Source organism: Schistocerca nitens, chromosome 12 (genome assembly GCF_023898315.1).
Source record: "Schistocerca nitens isolate TAMUIC-IGC-003100 chromosome 12, iqSchNite1.1, whole genome shotgun sequence".
In the NCBI taxonomy this organism is placed as follows: domain Eukaryota; kingdom Metazoa; phylum Arthropoda; class Insecta; order Orthoptera; family Acrididae; genus Schistocerca; species Schistocerca nitens.
In genome coordinates, this window is record NC_064625.1 from 93,451,250 (window position 1) to 93,472,103 (window position 20,854).

The window sequence follows — 20,854 nt, forward strand, 5'->3', positions numbered from 1 at the left end:
TAAATCTGGATGTCAAGGTGCAGATTTCAGCCATCATCATCTTGAATGAGAGTCCATTTTATTAACCGTTGTGCTATCTTTCTCAGTTAGTCGGGCTGGAAGGTGACAGTTAGGATGTGAGTTGGAGAGTTAATTCAGCTTCCCTGTCTATGTTGATAGTGGGCCGAGCTTGACCCACACTGCATTTGTGAATCTGATGAGTGGCTAGTGCCTGGCTTATCAGTCAGAAAGTCTGTTAGTATTCTGCATTCACTCGTGTAGTTTAGAATAGGAGTCTTATTCATTACTAACCTTTTGCTGGGTTGTGATGAAGATTTGCCGAAGATGTCACAGTGGACATGTACATTTTATCTGCTGTGTACGAAGGATTATTTAAAGGACTGTGCACCACATATTACACCAAATCTACACATACTACAGATGTAATTTTAGAGGCTTGTTAGCGCGTGGTGGTCAGACCATAATCCAGCAATCTGGTGTTCAATCCCAGGACAGAGAACCTTGTCATTTACTGCTTGTGACCTGTGTAAATAATTTATTAAAAAAAGGTCAGTTTAAGATTAGTGGAAGGAAATAGCATACCATATCAAACACAACCATGCCTAGGAAAGAACTAGTGTTCTGGTTTATGACAGCTGCTAATTTGCTGCTGTTTTAATTGATTTGGGAGTGGAAAAATGCCATCACTTTCGAAACCAGTGTTCGAAATTTACACTTTAACATGTAAATTAATTTGATGTATGAATTTCTTTCTCAATCACTTCCATTGTGCAGTGTGGTCATGTGGTGCATAACTGAGCCATTTAAATACACTGGCTATAGATAAGGGGTTGGTTTTGTGTGTGTGTGTGTGTGTGTGTGTGTGTGTGTGTGTGTGTGTGTGTGTGTGTGTGTGTGTGTGTGTGTGTGTGTGTGTGTGTGTGTACGATGAGTATTGTAGCTGCAAGGAATGATGTTGACTAATGAGGTTGTATTTTACAGAACCCAGGTCCAGACTTCAATGAGTTGCTTGTGACACACAAGCCGGTCCAGCAGACTCCACACGTATCACCTCCAGTACAGATAAATCCAAACTTCACACCAACTGAGGCTTATGACAGCTCAAATTATTTCTCACAACAGGTGAGTGGTAAAATATGTAAAATAGGTTCTTTATACACTACTGGCCATTAAAATTGCTACACCAAGAAGAAGTGCAGATGATAAATGGGTATTCATTGGACAATTATATTATATTAGAACTGACATGTGATTACATTTTCACGCAATTTTGGTGCGTAGATCCTCAGAAATCAGTACCCAGAACAACCACCTCTGGCCATAATAACGGCCTTGATATGCCTAGGCATTGAGTCAAACAGAGTTTGGATGGCGTGTACAGGTACAGCTGTCCGTGCAGCTTCAACACAATACCACAGTTCATCGAGAATAGTGACTGGCGTATTGTGAAAAGCCAGTTGCTCGGCCACCATTGACCAAATGTTTTCAATTGGTGAGAGATCTGGAGAATGTGCTGGCCAGGGCAGCAGTCGAACATTTTCTGTATCCAGAAAGGCCCGTACAGGACCTGCAACATGCGGTCGTGCATTATCCTGGTAAAATGTAGGTTTTTGCAGGAATCGAATGAAGGGTAGAGCCACGGTTCGTAACACATCTGAAATGTAATGTCCACTGTTCAAAATGCCATCAATGTGAACGAGAGGTGACCGAGACGTGTAACCAGTGGCACCCCATACCATAACACCGGGTGATACGCCAGTATGGCGATGACGAATACACGCTTCCAATGTGCGTTCACTGCGATGTCGCCAAACACAGATGCGACCATCATGATGCTGTAAACAGAACCTGGATTCTTCTGAAAAATGAAGTTTTGCCATTCGTACACCCACGTTCGTCGTTGAGTACACCATCGCAGGCGCTCCTGTCTGTGGTGCAGCGTCAAGGTAACCGCAGCCATGGTCTTTGAGCTGATAGTCCATGCTGCTGCAAACATTGTCGAACTGTTCATGCATATGGTTGTTGTCTTGCAAACGCCCCATCTGTTGGCTCAGGAATCAAGAAGTTACTGCATGATCCATTACAGCCATGCGGATAAAATGCCTGTCATCTCGACTGCTAGTGATACGAGGCCGTTGGCACCCATCATGGCGTTCCGTATTACCCTCCTGAACCCTCCGATTCTATATTCTGCTAACAGTCATTGGATCTTGACCAACGCTAGCAGCAAGGTGGCGATATGATTAACCGCAATCGCGATAGGCTACAATCCGACCTTTATCAACGTCTCCTCCTTACACGAGGCATCACAACAACATTTCACCAGGCAACGCCGGTCAACTGCTGTTTGTGTATGAGAAATCTGGTTGGAAACTTTCCACATGTCAGCATGTTGTAGGTGTCGCCACTGGCGCCAACCTGGTGTGAATGCTCTGAAAAGCTAATCATTTGCATATCACAGTGTCTCCTTCCTGTCGGTTAAATTTTGTGTATGTAGCATGTCATCTTTGTGGTGTAGCAATTTTAATGGCCAGTAGTGTATTTTACAATTGGAATGTGATCTGTGTTTTGTAGGTATTTGACTTTAAAAGTAAATTGCCTTCGTGTGATTCTTTATTTTATCCCAGCATATTATACATCAAATTAATCCTCAGGTGTAGGTGTACTGCCAGTTGTTAATGGACAGAGTATGCAACATATCTTAGTTTGATCCTGTCACAGTTCTAAAGTGCACTGTTGAACTGACTGCCCACTGGTTAGGTAGGGTGATTACTTCTTTGACACCCATTGCTGCACTACTTCTGAGTGTTCGGTCCATGGAGGTTCATCTATGGATTATTTTGTCACTACCTTCATACTTCAATATCTTATGTTCTAAAATTAAACAACTTAAATCTTCATCCGCAAACTGTAAAAAAATTGCTGTTACTGGGTGAGACACTGTAAAACATACATAAGTTTTCAACATAAAGGAAGACTGATTGGAATAGTTGGCTTAAGGTTGATATTCACAACTGTGGTCCTTAAAATGGTTATATATGCCATTAATTTGTTTTCCCATTGCAGCAACAGCATGTTGTCTGTTTGTCTGTTTACATCAGTCTGTTACCGCAGCAAGGTTAAGAGATAATATGCAATAATTAGGAAATGAAAAATTTCTATAGATCAGTTCATTAGTTCAGAAATGTACATTTACACACTTGGTAAACCGGAATATTGTAATCCTGTGGCTAAAATATGACTGACTCACAACTAGAATTAGTCATACAAATATGTAGGTGTGTCAATAGGTGGAGAATAAGAAAGTTTAAACTTCCTGGCAGATTAAAACTGTGTGCCGGACCGAGACTCAAACTTGGGACCTTTGCCTTTTGCGGGCAAGTGCTCTACCAACTGAGCTACCCAAGCATGACTCGCGCCCTTGCCCGCGAAAGGCAAAGGTCCCGAGTTCGAGTCTCGGTCCAGCACACAGTTTTAATCTGCCAGGAAGTTTCATATCAGCGCACATTCCGCTGTAGAGTGAAAATTTTATTCTAGAATAAGAAAGTTGGTTGCAGGTAAAGCAAGTGTCAGATTCCAGTTAACGCTCTAGGTATACAAAGAAAATTATTTGCAAAACAGTTTTATGATATGTCTAGTGGTGTAGGGTGCACATACTAAACAGAACTGTAGATATTGAACATACATAATAAAAAGAGCAGGAATGGACTGATCTGTGTGACCCCAGAGAGAACCTCATAGAACTGACATAACATTTGAATTGGTAGACACTTCAAGATATCAACTATATCAAAAAATTGTGCTTAAAAAGTTTGAATAACCAATATCAAGTTGGGAATCTGAAAATGTACTATAGCGCCCTAGGTATCAGTGCTGTAAGGACTGCTAATAAAAACTCCATTAATTACAGTGCCCAAAGTTGCATGGAACAGATCATTTCCAATGCTACATATGTGACTGAAAGCAACCAAGTGATGTAGGGTAATGGGGACTTCCATCTGCTACACTTTTCAGCATGTTGTATGAATATTGACACAACTTTCTATTTTCATTTATTTTTTACTGAGCCTGATGAACTAATAATTTTAGTTTATTGATGACACCTTCTGGTCTTATTAAAAATGTTGTCTCATTATTTCTGCAATGCCATTAATGCATTAACTGATCTTAAATTTGCAACCATCATTTATTGATAAATTTTCTTCAAATTTACTGCAGCAAGTACTGTTTATAATCAGTGCCTAATTTTTAATCTGATCAATTTTCATATGTGAAACAGTTGTTGATTGTTGAATGTTGGATTGTCTTCTGTTTCCAGATGCAATATGACTACTTACAACCAAATGTTTCTGAGGATAGACTACAGCATTACCAAATGCATGTTCCACCACAAGTATATCAGCCAACATTTCAGTCAATGTTGCCTGCAGGCTTTCCACAGCCAGATGACCTTCTGTCGGTGCTACCTGGCTCTTCCACGGACATAAAGCCACCGGTAATTCAAAAAATGGAGCATATGGATACATACCAGGAACCTCTGCAGGCAGGTTTGGTACCTGCATACAAGCAGGAGATTTTTTGGGACCACCAGGATCAGCAACAGCAACAACAACAACAACAACACCCACCACCCGCATATCCGGACAACTATGCTGAGAATAACAGCAGTGCCAGCTACTCCACTGTGTCTCCGCCGAGCTTGACAGAACTTTAATATCGGAGTTTGGATGCATTACCAAATGCATGTTCTACCACAAGTATATCGGCCAATGTTCCAGTCAGTGTTGCGCGCCGGCTTTCCACAGCCAGATGACCTTTTGTCGGCGCTACCTGGTTCTTCGATGTGCATCGAGCCACCGATAATTCAGAAAATGGAGCGTATGGATACAGACCAGAAACCTGTGCAACCAGGTTTGGTATCCACACACAAGCAGGAGATTTTCTGGGACCACCAGGATCTGCAACAATGCCAACTGCCTGCCTATCTAGACAACTATGCTGAAAATAACAGCAGTGACAGCTACTCCACTGTGTCGCCACTGAGCTTGACAGGACCTTAATATCAGTGGTTTGGATGCATTACCAAATGCATGTTCCACCACAAGTATATCAGCCAGTGTTCCAGTCAGTATTGCCTGCAGGCTTTCCACAGCCAGATGACCTTCTGTCAGTGCTACCTGGCTCTTCCATGGACATCAAGCCATGGATAATTCAAAAAAATGGAGCATATGGATACATACCAATGTTTGGTACCTGCATAGAAGCAGGAGATTTTCTGGGACCACCAGGATCAGCAACAGCAACAACGTCTGCCACCCACGTATCTGGACAACTATGCTGAGAATGACAGCAGTGCCACCTACTCCACTGTGTCACCACCGAGCTAGAACGAACTTTAAAATCAGTGGTTTGGATTACAAAATTTTATTTCAGAACATTGCACTGTATCCCATATTCATGTAACTTGTACATCCAGTGCTTTTTATATTTTTCAGTAATGGTATTGACTATATTCAGAATGTTTTTTTTTTCCTTATTGGAATTGAAAGTGATTAATTATAATAATTTAAATTTTTGTGAAAAAGTTTTGGATCTGGTTTGCTGCTACTTTCTCTGTTATTGCACCCCAGCAAGCAGAGTTATTATGTTTTGATAATGATATGTTAATTTGTACTTGAGATATACTCAACTTCTTGGTACAACCCAAAGTGTTTACTTTGCTTTGATACTCCTCTACATCAACATCATGACTTTGTCACAGTCATGAAGAATTTATTAAAACACTTTGGTATTTGAGCTTGGTAATAAGGCTATCATCCACTTTAATCTTAGATAATTTGTGATTAGTAATTACTGTCTAAACAAAATTCAATAGGCATGACATGTTAAGTAATAAAACAGAACTGATCTACAGAAGTGAAGACTAAAATTTTTGTACCTTGTAACCACGGTAAATGTAAAAGTAGATTCGTAAGTGAAAAATAAACGTGTTTATTAAACGAGCAGTATATGTTCTTCTTTACACTTTGTTTCCTTGTCCCTTTTAAACAATACTGACAACAAAGACAACTTTAATGCCTATCAAATGATAGCAACTAGTTACCCAACTTACAGAAATAACAGGATGATGACAGAAGCAGAAATAATAAAAAAAAAAATAATAATTTCATCAGTTCATTTGCTTTCCATGTTGCTGAAACTACCATGCCATGTTGCATATAAGGCAGTAGAGTTAACTGTCAACTTAAGACATACAGTCTAGTACAGTTACATTTCCAGTAACAATTTGATTATTGTTTTTGCTGGATTTGGGTGCTCAAAATTTCTTGAAATTCATAAGAAACATTGTTCTACACAATGGACCCTTATAAACTATTTTTTAAATAGAAAACTTTGACTCCATAATTGTTTTGAGATATTTCTTTGATTGCAGAAATTTTTCCATTGGTCCTGAAAGGCACTATTCACATGCTCATTTATTTTTTAAATTAATTTAATGTGAGAGCTATGTTTACAAAGTGGCATATTGGTTTTGACATACATAAATGAGGACAATATGATTTCTGAACTTTAAAGAAGTGAGCTGTAGCTCATGAATGTTGAAAATACCTACAAAAAAGAAACATAAGGACTGTAGATACTATGGAGCAGTTAGTATTGCTGTCTCTCCCTTTCTGCTGGGAAAACAGCAGAAGAAACAAAGAAACACAATAATTTCTACACATCTCATTGTATTATTTAATACATTGTGCAATTTTACATTCTTAATTTTTTGCAACTGTATATAGAGGTTTTTAATGCAAATGTTGGAATCATCACTTCCATCTTAGCAAATACTGCAAGCTGTAACTGGTTTCAATACGATGAATCACTGAATGTAAGTGTACTAAAAAAAATTTATGCTAAGCAAACAGATGAGACAGTCAAAATAGGGATAAGTTGTCATTTCTGAAGGAACAAAAAATTCACCATACTACAAAATTGTATGTTTGCAGTGGATACAATATACTGTTAAGGGCTGTTGTGGTCCGAACAGCTTTTGACAAAATTGTTACAATCCGGTCACATAACTGTGACATTCACATACATGGGGATATAAGTGCAGACCTAACATTTCTCATCAGCAGAACATACAGAAGGTACAGATAGAAAAGCTCACCCGGAAAACTGTTGTTAAATGTATGACTGCATGCTTACCACAGGGGCTTAGTGTTGTCATCACTGATAAATACATACACAATTATACACTTATTGCTAACCAAATGAGCAGCAGTCCATAGATACTCCAACAGACTGAAGTTTCAAATGGACGCCACCAAATTTTGCAGCATGAAGCAAGCAAGAAAGAAATGCAGATCAGCAGCAACAAGATATCTTTGCAAAAATACTATGGAGACAAACTCTTGAGTAGCAATCTATCCTTTCCACATACTGTTATAGTTCCATTCTTGACTGCACATAATTTCACATTCAGCAGTTTTGACTAAAGAACTTAGCACACAGACAGCAAATACAAAACACTGCAAATGGCAAAATCGCTTTACTTTCACCATTCCTGATTATTGCTGACCCGAGCAGTGGTACAAATATCCTTATAAATTGTCAGTGGTAGGCAGCATCATTTGGGTTTCTGTTATCAAAAACGATTGACAAAAATCTTCAGGTCTTTGAAAATAAAGTAGTCAGTAGTATTTTAAATAAGTGATGGTGCAGTATATTGACTAGATATCCCACTACACACACGATCCACATTTGGAGCCACAGTGGTTAGCACGCTGGACTAACATTCGACACGACAGTGGCTCAAATCCACGTCCTACCATACTGTATCAGGTTTTCTGTGACTTCCCTCAAATAGCTAAGACAAATGCCAGAATGTTTCCTTCCCCATCCTAGCAACAATCCACCCTTGTGCATGAGCTCCAAATGACCTTGATATTGATGGATGTTATAACCTAATCTTCATTTTTATACAAAGAATGAATATCACAAGAAACTACACCTTATTAAGGAGGTCAGTTGTGAATATTCCTCAGTTTTGAGGAAAACATGATTCACACCAGTGGCAAAAAGCAATTCTAAAAAAAAAAAAAATTAAAAAAAATTATAGCTTCTTAATATTTACACAAATCATGCAGACATGAGATACCTCACAGTGAGAAATGGTAATATCACATAAGTTAAGCACTTACACCTACCAAGCTCCTCATCCCGGCCCTGATGGCACAAGTGGTGTCGACTGGCTGCCGTATCATGTTCTGCCAAACAGTCTTACGCAAATGTGGTATGGAGCAACTTGTGGCTAGCAAACTGCTCTCCAGTCCATTTTGCTGACTTTCCAGGCATTGAAGCTGTTACTTCTCAACCACTTAGCTTCTCTATTGACATCCCGAGGCTGAGAACTACTCACATGAAATAGTGGTGAACACTGGTACTATAACTCTTGTGTACCATTTTTATATCAACATGATCATGTGCAATGTCTACAACAAGAAATCCCATTCCACCAAAGTCCAGCTTTTGTCGCTGCCAGTTATTCTCACAGAAATACCTCACCAGTGTGCGATTTGCAGGGGGGGATGGGGAGATTTCCCCCCCCCCCCCCCCTCTGCATCAGACCATCCCCTCCTCTGGTTTTAGTTTATGCATCCCAACCTGGGATGTTTATTTCCCATGCACTGGAGTAAAACTTTACATATAATTTAAATTTGTGGAGCCGAGCACTGAAAGGTTTTAATACAGTCTTACTATTAATACTATGATTATGCTCGGTTATTAATTTTGAAAAAGTGTTATGTAGTAGGTAAACATTTGAAAACATTTAGAACTAAATGACAAGACGACGCACGCCACATTTCCGTAGCATGCCACAATGATGCAAGACGTCGCCCCAGCGTAAACGAGGCTTTCTAAGCCACGTCTGTATTGCATGGTGGATGTGATGTGTTGCGTACGAAACTAAAACCTGCAATCAGATCCAAACGATGTGGAAAACTGTGAAGAGGTGTCATCCTTCAGCAAGATAATGCTCGCCCACATTCTGCCAAACGGACAGCCGACGCAATAAAGGAGTTGAGATTCGAGGTGCTGGAACACCCACCATACAGTCCAGACCTGGCTCCAAGCGATTTTCACATGTTTGGACCCTTAACGGAAGCACTACAGGGAATAAGATTTGAAAGTGATAAAGACGTCATTGCTGCGGTGCAAAATTGGTTACAGATGCAACTGATGAACGTATTTTCTGATGAAATAAAAAAAACTCGTAAAACGTCGGGAAAACTGCATTGAAGTCCAGGGAGGTTACGTAGAAAAATAACGCATGTTTCAGTTTTCTATCATCAGAATAAGTACAGCTTTTCACAAATGTGCCTTTACTTTTTGAATTCCCCTCGTATACCTGTATGCCGATGATTTTGTAAATAAGCTTCACCTATAATGTACTTTTAAAGATATAACAAGGGATGGCTTTTCTGATAGTGCATACGCGTGAATAGTGAGTTTCGGCATTAACATCTATTTATAAATAACTGTTTAACCATGGGTAATGCCATGGTCAAAGCTAGTAACGTATATAATTTTATTAACCACTTAAGACATCCCCCCCACTGGTAAAAGCACAAATCGCACACTGTACCTCACAGTTGAGTCATTATCCATTACTGCCTGTGGGACTGAGAAAATGGAGTGATAGATATTGAAGAAAACATTCAGTGTCCAATATGTAAAAGTTTACTTAGTTACATGTTCCATAGATGATTCGAATAATTTTGTTTATCAAAATGATGTGGAATGATTGAGTTTACATGATATGTATACGTGATTAGTTTAACAATTAATGAACATATTATTTTTCAGTCCTAAAGGAAAGTACTAAAGTGCAGATGATCTATGTGCCCTGAAAAAATAATTTAGTTCTATAACACATTAAAAACATGTGAAATTTTGGACATAAAGCATGAATAGACAACTCATATTTAACCAAGAAAGACCTTCCATGTCATAAATGGTACCTGCAAATCAAAGTTACTGGCACAGACTGCATACAGACAGACATAGGTGTTCCTTAAAAGGACAAATGGAAAAAGAAAGTGGGTGAAATACTTGCTACTCATCGGTTATCATCTCTTGGCTAACTACAAACAGCTGGCAGTTAAAATGGGGAGTACATTTCACAAAATCCAAATATTTCTATATACTTTTTATAGAATTGTTTGTGTGTTCATAGAAATAGTTTGCTTTTATCTAGGTTGAAAACGACCTGACTCTCCTGCCCATAATGCTGAACATATGACCTTACACAGTAAAGAATGGACAAATATTACGCAATAACTTTAGTTTCTTAACAGGAGTCTAGGAAAAAATTGTGACAACATTTCTTTTTAACAACGTATGGAAATTCATTTCACCTATAGGCCCTTGACATGCCTCTTTGCCCATCTGCGCCATTCCCCCCCCCCCCCCCCCTGTCCACCCCAAGTAACTTCAAAAAAAGGTAAAGCAGAAAATACATTCTGGGGATATCAATTTTCCGTGCTTCACAGAACATATTTCATTATGTACATCACGATACATTCTTCAAAATGCAGAAATTTAAATTGATTGATAGTGTTTAAACAATTTGTCTGACTACTACTTAACAAACAGAATGCAAAAAGTGGTTATGATTAATTCAAACAATACTAGGGGAAGAGAAATCTGTGGTGACTGGGGACAGATCATGACTGGATTCTGACAGGTTTCACTCATTTGCCTATAACCTTACACACGAGGTAGAACCAATTGGACCAGTGCTGTTTCTAATGTTAGAATTAATGGTATTCAAGAACAGAAAATAGCAGACATTGTTAATGATGATGGTAAAACACTTATTAAGTGATTATTTGCAAATAGATTCTCCCTTACTTTAGAGATAAATAGAAATGGAATATTGAGCTAAGTGCAATGATTAACACAGTGCACAAAAAAAGAAAGTTCAAGATATTTTGGATATATATTGGTGAAGATTTGAACTAGCAAACTATGTTTCAGGTAGGTACAGCAGGTTTTGCTGTTGACACAGTTCGTAATACGGGAAAGAAAAACTATGGAAATAAAAGTGACTAGTGTTGTAAATAAAGTATATTAGTAGTAATTTTTTCCCTGCTCCATATCCACCTGGAATAGATCAGAAATTGGTACTACTTACATAAAGTTAAGAATAGGTCCAGAGTCAAATAAAAGACATTAACATATGTTACAATCATAAGGATGGTGCCGGGATGTAATTAAGAAGTACACTTCTTAATATAAATCATAAAAATTGAGATTCAGTTTATGGGAAAATAAATTATATAGAAATAGTACAGAATAGCGGTTGTCAATAACAGATGTTGGTGGATTTGTACAAAGTGGCAGAACCAATTTGAAAAGTTTGTTTGTATAAGTCATCGTGTCATTGATTGTATGAAAATATGAGTTAGCATTATGAAATAGTGTTGTTATGAATGCTGTCATGTTAAACAGAATGATTTTTAAAACTTAAATTTAATTTAATTTAAGAAGAAAAGGTGGAAAAATGGAAAAAAATACATGAACTTTCTGTTATTGCTGTGACATGAAATGCCATCAAGACCTGAATTACCTGCTAATGAATTAAAGTATGTATATTCAACAGAATTCATATGCTCTATATTCAACAGTTTACAATATGTTAAATATAGCTATTTAATGTTTGCATGTTCCCTTGCCTCCAAACATTTCTTGTTAACATCAAAACAAAAAAAAATGTTGTTGAGAATGGAAGAGCAGCAGTTTTTTGTATGAGGTAGTATCTTCTTAGGACCTTCGGTTAGTGTGGCAGTGTATAGCAGTCATTTCATGACTTGGATCAGACATTGACTGGACACAAATTAGACAACTGCTCATTTCACATGATAATAGAAAGGAATGACACAACATAATCAGTTCTTAAGAACTGAAATTTTAAGTATATTGAAATTGCAGCACATTAAAATGAAATATATTATGAAGGGGATTTATAGGGACATATGCAGCTACACAAGGAAGTTTAAACAACACAACAGAATAAACATAGCCATATTTGCATCAAAGAATATTGAGAACTCAGAAATAAATATGCATGGTAATCTGACAGCTAGTGAATATGTAAGTAACTGACACTCTGTAACCTTTGACTATTACACCATAAAATGATTTACATTCTAATGTGTAACCTTCTGTCATCACAGTACATTGAGTTGGAAAACACGGTGACATGCCTGTGATTTAAAAAGCTGCAATAATGTGAATGCTAGGGTCAAAAATTTTGTGACACAACATCATTACTAAAGCTGTTGATTGAATGTTTAAAATGTGCTCCCAGAAATATCAGTGGCTGTAAACACAGTAACATAAAAGTTTGGCATCCACCAAAAGGTCTACATAAATTCAACCTCAGATTGTTTGTTCTGGAGAACTCCAATTATTCTCATGGACTTTTAAGTAAAAAGTGGTCATGTAAGGGAGAGTGGGGGAAATACACGCACCTAAGGAAAAATCGATGTGAACCATTTGTTACGTCATTAAAGCCTACGAAAATAAGTACATACCATACAATGGACATTTCTCCACATATTCCAATTGTCTATAAATAGTTATAAACAGTACCTTAATTTTGAACATTAAAATAAAAAAAGTGCAAATGTGTGGTATTACCCACCCCTGAGGGTAATGACACGCAAAGTATTGGGTAATAACAGGTAAAACAAACAAACCATAGAAATGTACAATACTTGCTATTTTTATTTGCTTATTAGTTACTACAAATAGTAAACAGTATATTTAAGAACGAAATAATGTAATTTTCGATTTTTTACATTTTTTTAATGTGAAAAGAGTTCATTTTCTCATACAGCAAAGATCGCACTTTTGGAGTGTTCCAGCTGCTACACTCTTCATGACTCCATCTTGAATACATCGGTACCATAGTTCTCCATCTTTCCCAAACTCTCTACAAACTAAACAGACATCTTCTGAAATCGCCACATTTTTACCCCTTTTCCAAGACGTGGCCCCACCTGTTTGTTTAACACCTTTATGAGCCAAAATTCGCTCGGGCTTTTGTACAGTATTTATGCCCGTTTCATCGACGTTGAACACTCGCCCCTCTTTAAATTTATATTTATCAACACATGTTCTAAGTTTTTAAAATATGCATTAACCTCTTCTTCATTAAATGCCTGTATTCTGTTAATGCTAGTTACTTCAGGTTTTCTCATGCTAATACTTGGGTTTCTTTTTAAAAATAGAGCTAGCCAATCATTTCCAACTAACCTAAATGACTTATCAAAATCGTTTGCAATTTTGTTAGTCTCTGCACACTCAAATGCAATCTTTTGCAGCTGGATGCATGTAATGCCATAGAACAGCTTGGCCATTGTAATAACATGATCCCCAATCTCATTTCCCAGTTCTGTCGAAAATGATGGGTTTCTTCCAAGTTTTGGACCCTCGGTATTTTTAACGTTCATTCTCGCTCGCAGAGTAGATTCATGAATCCCGAAAGCTCTTGATACTTCTCTTATTTTTCTTCCAGATTTGATGGCATCAAGAACCTTACAAAGTTCCTCTTGTGTCCATTTTACTTTCTGGGTTTTTCTTTTATTATATCTACCCATCTGAAATAAAAAAAAAAAAAAACTCGTTAGTATTGAAAATATAACCTGCAAGGGGGAATACCACGCACTTCAACAGCCGCATGGCATTACCCCACTGTACGTTCGATGACTAACCTAAGCATAACTCGGCACCTAATTCAAATAGCGGGACAAATCTACAATTAAATTAAAGGTTTCATCTAGGGTTAGTAGTTGATATGCAAGAATCACATTAAAGCAACTTATAGTAGCACTTACCTTGCAAAATACAACTGACCAAAATTACACGAGACACACCGAAAATAAACAATACTTCACTGCTCCAACAATGCCACTGGAAAATGGCTGACATAAGCTGCGTAGTAGTTGTTACTCCTGCCGGTAGGGTGTAGCACCAACTGGGAACAGCTTACGCCATTCAAACTGCGTAAATCAGCCTGCGTGGGATTACCCACATGCGTGTAATTCCCCCACCTTCCCCTATCTAAAAGAAAAATATTTTTTGTATTTATTAAATTGAAGTACAATTTAGCAGTAACATGAAAAGTATGAAAGCTAATGGCCTTGCCACAGTGGTAACAAGAGTCCCCATCACATTACCAAAGTTATGTCGGGCTTGGCTAACACTTGGATGGGTCACCTTCTGGGTCTGCCAAGTGCTGTTGGCAAGTGGAGCGCACTCAGCCCTTGTGATGCCAGTTGAGGAGCTACTTGATCAAGAAGTAGTGGCGCAAGTCACGAAAACTGGCAATGGGAGTAGAACAGTGTGCTGACCTCATGTCCTTCCATATCCACATCTGGTTATGTCTAAGGATTGAGGAAGACACGGCAGTCTGTCGTTACCGTTGGATCTTGAAGGCATGTTCGGACGGTGTATTTTTATGAGTAGTACCGACAAGTAACATACTCACTTTCATTGAAATGAAGCTACTGTGCTGTGTCATAATCTGTATATGGAATACATTGTGCCATGCAGACGGACAACGTACGAGGGCAGTTCAATAAGTAATGCAACACATTTTTTTTCTCGGCCAATTTTGGTTGAAAAAACCGGAAATTTCTTGTGGAATATTTTCAAACATTCCCGCTTCGTCTCGTATAGTTTCATTGACTTCCGACAGGTGGCAGCGCTGTACGGAGCTGTTAAAATGGCGTCTGTAACGGATGTGCGTTGCAAACAACGGGCAGTGATCGAGTTTCTTTTGGCGGAAAACCAGGGCATCTCAGATATTCATAGGCGCTTGCAGAATGTCTACGGTGATCTGGCAGTGGACAAAAGCATGGTGAGTCGTTGGGCAAAGTGCGTGTCATCATCGCCGCAAGGTCAAGCGAGACTGATCTCCCGCGTGCGGGCCGGCCGTGCACAGCTGTGACTCCTGCAATGGCGGAGCGTGCAAACACACTCGTTCGAGATGATCGACGGATCACCATCAAACAACTCAGTGCTCAACTTGACATCTCTGTTGGTAGTGCTGTCACAATTGTTCACCAGTTGGGATATTCAAAGGTTTGTTCCCGCTGGGTCCCTCGTTGTCTAACCGAACACCATAAAGAGCAAAGGAGAACCATCTGTGCGGAATTGCTTGCTCGTCATGTGGCTGAGGGTGCCAATTTCTTGTCAAAGATTGTTACACGCGATGAAACATGGGTTCATCACTTCGAACCTGAAACAAAACGGCAATCAATGGAGTGGCGCCACACCCACTCCCCTACCAAGAAAAAGTTTAAAGCCATACCCTCAGCCGGTAAAGTCACGGTTACAGTCTTCTGGGACGCTGAAGGGGTTATTCTGTTCGATGTCCTTCCCCATGGTCAAACGATCAACTCTGAAGTGTATTGTGCTACTCTTCAGAAATTGAAGAAACGACTTCAGTGTGTTCGTAGGCACAAAAATCAGAACGAACTTCTCCTTCTTCATGACAACGCAAGACCTCACACAAGTCTTCGCACCCAAGAGGAGCTCACAAAACTTCAGTGGACTGTTCTTCCTCATGCACCCTACAGCCCCGATCTCGCACCGTCGGATTTCCATATGTTTGGCCCAATGAAGGACGCAATCCGTGGGAGGCACTACGCGGATGATGAAGAAGTTATTGATGCAGTACGACGTTGGCTCCGACATCGACCAGTGGAATGGTACCGTGCAGGCATACAGGCCCTCATTTCAAGGTGGCGTAAGGCCGTAGCATTGAATGGAGATTACGTTGAAAAATAGTGTTGTGTAGCTAAAAGATTGGGGAATAACCTGGTGTATTTCAATGCTGAATAAAACAACCCCTGTTTCAGAAAAAAATGTGTTGCATTACTTATTGAACTGCCCTCGTATATACACTGACGAACCAAAAAATTGTGACCACATGCTTATTAGTATTTTGGATCATCTTTGGAATGCTATATAGTTGAGATTCTGCTTGCCATGGATTTGACTTGTCCTTGGTAGGTTTACAGAGAGGTATGGCATCACATGTCTATGTGCAGGTCATGCAATTGCTGTAAATTATGCACGAGTAATTTGTAGGCACAGAGGTGGTTCCCAACAGCGTGCTAAATGAGTTACATAGTGTGCAGATCTAGAAAAGTGGCACCCAGTGTTCAGTTGCTAATGTGCTACAGTACATTGCAAATATGTGCCTAAAACCATGGCCGGCCTTTGTGGCAGTGCGGTTCTAGGCGCTACAGTCTGGAGCCGAGCGACCACAACTGTCGCAGGTTCGAATCCTGCCTCGGGCAAGGATGCGTGTAACGTCCTTAGGTTAGTTAGGTTTAAGTTCTAATTTCTAGGGGACTGATGACCTCAGATGTTAAGTCCCATAGTGCTCAGCGCCATTTGAACCTAAAATCATGTCACTTCTCTTTGAATGCGAGCCGGAAATTGCACTAAAATTACACCATTTCTCTTCGAATGCGTGCAGGTTTTCAAATATAATGGACGGAAACGTGTTCTGTCTGCCAGTTTCGAGTGCTGAAGTGGTTGTCAGCGATACTGCTTTAACCCAGAGTTGGGACACATTGGACTGTTTTTGACCGTGTATGCTCTAATGTGATGGCTTTTTCAGTGTAACATTTAAACATAATATTTGACCATGAAAACATCTTTTCATTGCAGTGTCTATCTCTTATGCTACGGGTGATGTGGTGCATGCTGAAAATCGCAAAACTACCCTGTTTTTTCAAGTCAAAAACGGACTTCATTGCGATCTGCTTATAACTATTTCCACAACGAAACTTTGTCTCGAAACCTGACAGAAAAACAGAAAATCCAAAGAGATTCTGGTCGTATGCGAAGTATGCTAGCGGCAAGACATAATCAATGCCTTCTCTTCACGATAGCAATGGAGATACTATCGAAGACAGTGTTATTAAACAGAGTTATTAAACACAGCCTTCCGAAATGCCTTCACAAATGAAGACGAAGTAAATATTCCAGATTCGAATCAAGAACAACTGCCAACATGAGTAGATATTCTCGGAGTAGTGTAACAACTTAAATCACTTAATGAAAGCAAGTCTTCTGGTCCAAACTGTATACCAATTAGGTTCCTTTCAGAGTATTCTGATACAATAGCGCCACGCTTAACAATCGTATACAACCGTTCGCTCGACAAAGATCCGTACCCAAAGACTGGAAAGTTGCACAGGTAACACCGATATTCAAGAAAGGCTGTACGAGTAACCCACTAAATTACAGCCTCTTATCATTAACGTTGATATACAGCAGGATTTTGGAACATATATTGTGGTCGAACATTATGAATTACCTCGAACAGAACGGTCTTCTGACACACAGTCAACATGGATTTAGAAAACATCGTACTCGTGAAACAACTAGCTCTTTACACACACGAAGTGTTGAGTGCTGTTGACGAGGGATTTCAAATTCATTCCACATTTCTGGATTTCCGGTAGGCCTTTGACAGTGTACCACACAAGCGGCTTGTAGTGAAATTGCGTGCTTACGAAATATGTGACCGGATTCGTGATTTCCTGTCAGAGAATTCACAGTTCGAAGTAACTAACGCAAAGTCATCGAGTAAAACAGAAGTAATTTCTGGCGTTCCCAAAGGTCGTGTTATAGGCCCTTTGCTGTTCCTTATCTATATGAACGATTTGGGAGACAATCTGAGCAGCCGTCTTAGGTTGTTTGCAGATGATGCTGTCGATTATCGACTAGTAAAGTCAACATAAGGTCACAACTAACTACAAAACGATTTAGAAAAGTTACGTATATGGTGCGAAAACTGGCAATTGACCTTGAATAACGAAAAGTGTAATGTCATCCACATGAGTGCTAAAAGAAATCCGTGAAAACTTCGGTTATACGATAAATCAGTGAAATTTAAAGGCAGGAGAGCTTATGTGAAGTTTGGAAGGTAGGAGGCGAGGCACTGATGGAATTAAAGCTGTGAGGACGGATTGTCACTCGTGTTTGGGTAGCTCACACGCAAAAGGCAAAGGTTCCGAGTTCGATTCTCGGTCGGGCACACAGTTTTAATCTGCCAGGAAGTATCAAATTTAAAGGCCGTAAATTCAACTAAATACCTAGAAATTACAATTACGAAAAACTTAAATTGGAAGGAACATACAGAAAATATTGTGGGGAAGCATAATCAAAGACTGCGATTTTTTGGCAGGACACATACGAAATGTAACATATATACTAAGGAGATTGCCTACATTACGCTTGTCCGTCCTCTTTTAGAATACTGCTGCGCGGTGTGAAATCCTTACCAAATAGGTTTGACGGAGTACATCGGAAAAGTTCAAAGAAGGGCAGCACGTTTTGTATTATCGCGAAATAGGGGACAGAGTGTCACTGAAATGATACAGGATCTGGGATGGACATCATTAAAACAGAGGCGTTTTTCGTTGCGGAGGAACCTTCTCACGAAAAAATCAACTTTCTCTTCTGAATGTGAAAATATCTTGTTGATGCCGACGTACATAGGGAGAAACGATCACCATGATAAAATAAGGGAAATCAGTGCTCGTACGGAAAGGTATACGTGTTTGCTCTTTCCCCGCGCGCTATACGAGATTGGAATAATAGAGAATTGTGAAGGTAGTTCGATGAACCCTCTGCCAGGCACTTACATATGATTTGCAGAATATCCATATATATATATATATATATATATATATATATATATATAATTAAACTTTCAAAACGCTGTATAAATAACATCTCTGGTCAGAATGACGTCTAATTGCAACAGAATATTATCGGAAGGGGGAAAATAGTGTGAAAATTTATCGATAGATGGCGCTGTATGTGTCAGAATACGTAAAGGAAAACACCTGTCGTGTGCACGACCTATTGAACTTGGTATAAACATGTCGGGTATACGGCTTTTCGCGTCTGCGACGTTCGCCATGTCTGCCTCAATGCAGGATCGCGCTCTGCTTGTAAAACCGTATTACAAGAATGATGATTGTGCTCACGTCGCTCTGCTGAAGTTCCGCACACTGAAGGGTTTGAAAAAAGTAATTGGTCCGACGACTACCGTAGGTCTCGAGAAAATGATTCGGAAATTCGAAAAGACGGGTTCTTTTGGCGTGCGACCTGGTAGAGAGACGAAACGAATTGATTCGACGTCGGTGGAAGCAGTGGCCACAGCAATGCAGAAGGAGACGAGTGGTGGTGTGCAAACGTGTAGTGCACGGAGAATTTCCCGAACATTGGACATACCCGTGAGCACGGTGAGTAAAATCTTATTAAATATCCTTCTTTGCCATCCATTCAAAATTGCCCATGTGCACGAGTTGCTTCGTGTTGACCTGCCAGCAAGAGAGACAATTGCTTTAGAATTTCTTGCTCTCACGGAAGTGAACAATGATTACCCGCGGGAGATTTTGTGGACAGACGAATCCCACTTCCATCTGACAGGATATGTCAATACACGGAATTGTCGAATATGGGGGACGGAAAATCCACACGCAAATCAACCAGTACCACTTCCGGCCGTGTTACCTGTACCGTCACTGGTAAGCGCTGTGAGTGTCTTTTGGGCAACCACGTCATTCCAGCTCTCCAACAGCTTCGATGTGTGAATGGCGTCATTTTTATGCAAGAAGGCGTACCCCCGCACATTGCAAGTCCAGTTAAGCAGCTGCTGAAGCGCCATTTCGGAAATGCTAGAATTATCAGCCGCCATTTCCTTACAGTCTCGCCGTCCCGATCACCTGAACTTAATCCGTGTGACTTCTGGCCGTGGGGCTATCTGAAAGATGTTGTGTTCAGTGTTCCGATTGCGAACTTAGCTGCACTGAAGGCACGCATTGCGCAACAGATTCTGAAAGTGATCCCGGAAACACTTCGATCAGTTGTGGAACATGCTGTTTCTCGATTTCAACTTGCAGAAAACGGTGGACAGCATATCGAACATGTTTTGCGCCAGTCACACGGACGTTAATAATCCGATTTGATTTTGACTGATGCTTTTTCTGCCGTTTATAGCCTCAGGAGAATTAAAAACCGATTCTTCCTATCCGATGTGACATGACATTCCCGTGGTGGATGGGCTTACGTAAATAACAGTACATCATCTGTACACCCACGCACACTGAGTAGTACAGTTTGTTTACCGTCAAACGTACACCTTAGGCGTTGTTGTATGATTCATTTGTCATTTGTAGTCGAACACTATTAAATTATGATGCTTACAGCGCCATCTATTGCTACATTTTGTAACTATTTGTTTTTCTTCTGCTATACGTTTTCCCCCTTCTCCGATAATATTCCGTTGCAGTTTGACGTCATTCTGATCAGTGGTGCTATTTCTACTGTGGTTTGAAAGCTTAACTTAATTTATAAACACCCTGTATAAACACATTTTGGTTAGAAATATGTTACGGGGTTTAAAAAAATGGTATGAAGTGTTAACAACAGTTTTTTGATATCTTATTGATAATTTTTAGTTCACTGGTTTAGATAACTATTTTATTTACTCACAGTTGAAAACATTGAAACAAAGACATATAATCCATTTATCTTCAGGTAATGCACTCAATACATGTTAGTGAAATATTAATTCATAAACAAAAGGATAATTTGCCACTTTAGTTCATTTCGTTTTCATTGTATTTTCTCTGCCACAATCGACACAAAACATTTTATAAATTGTGCAATCTTCATGTAACGAAAACTTACATGTTACGCAACATAATTTTTTTCGCATCTTCAGGTTTAATTCTCCGGAATGCTTATACATTTTTTTGTG

At 39.4% G+C, this 20,854-nt stretch overlaps 1 protein-coding gene across 1 annotated transcript in view; it reads left to right on the plus strand.

Annotated features, from left to right (window-relative positions):
* The window catches only part of LOC126214929 (alpha-protein kinase 1-like), a 74,127-nt gene extending 69,413 nt beyond the window's left edge, over positions 1 to 4,714 (plus strand). Inside the window, exons 5-6 of the mRNA XM_049941568.1 lie at positions 982 to 1,122; positions 4,319 to 4,714. Of these exons, the coding sequence (XP_049797525.1) occupies positions 982 to 1,122; positions 4,319 to 4,714 (537 nt within the window). The remainder of the gene's footprint in view (positions 1 to 981; positions 1,123 to 4,318) is intronic.
* Positions 4,715 to 20,854: the final 16,140 nt, after the last annotated feature.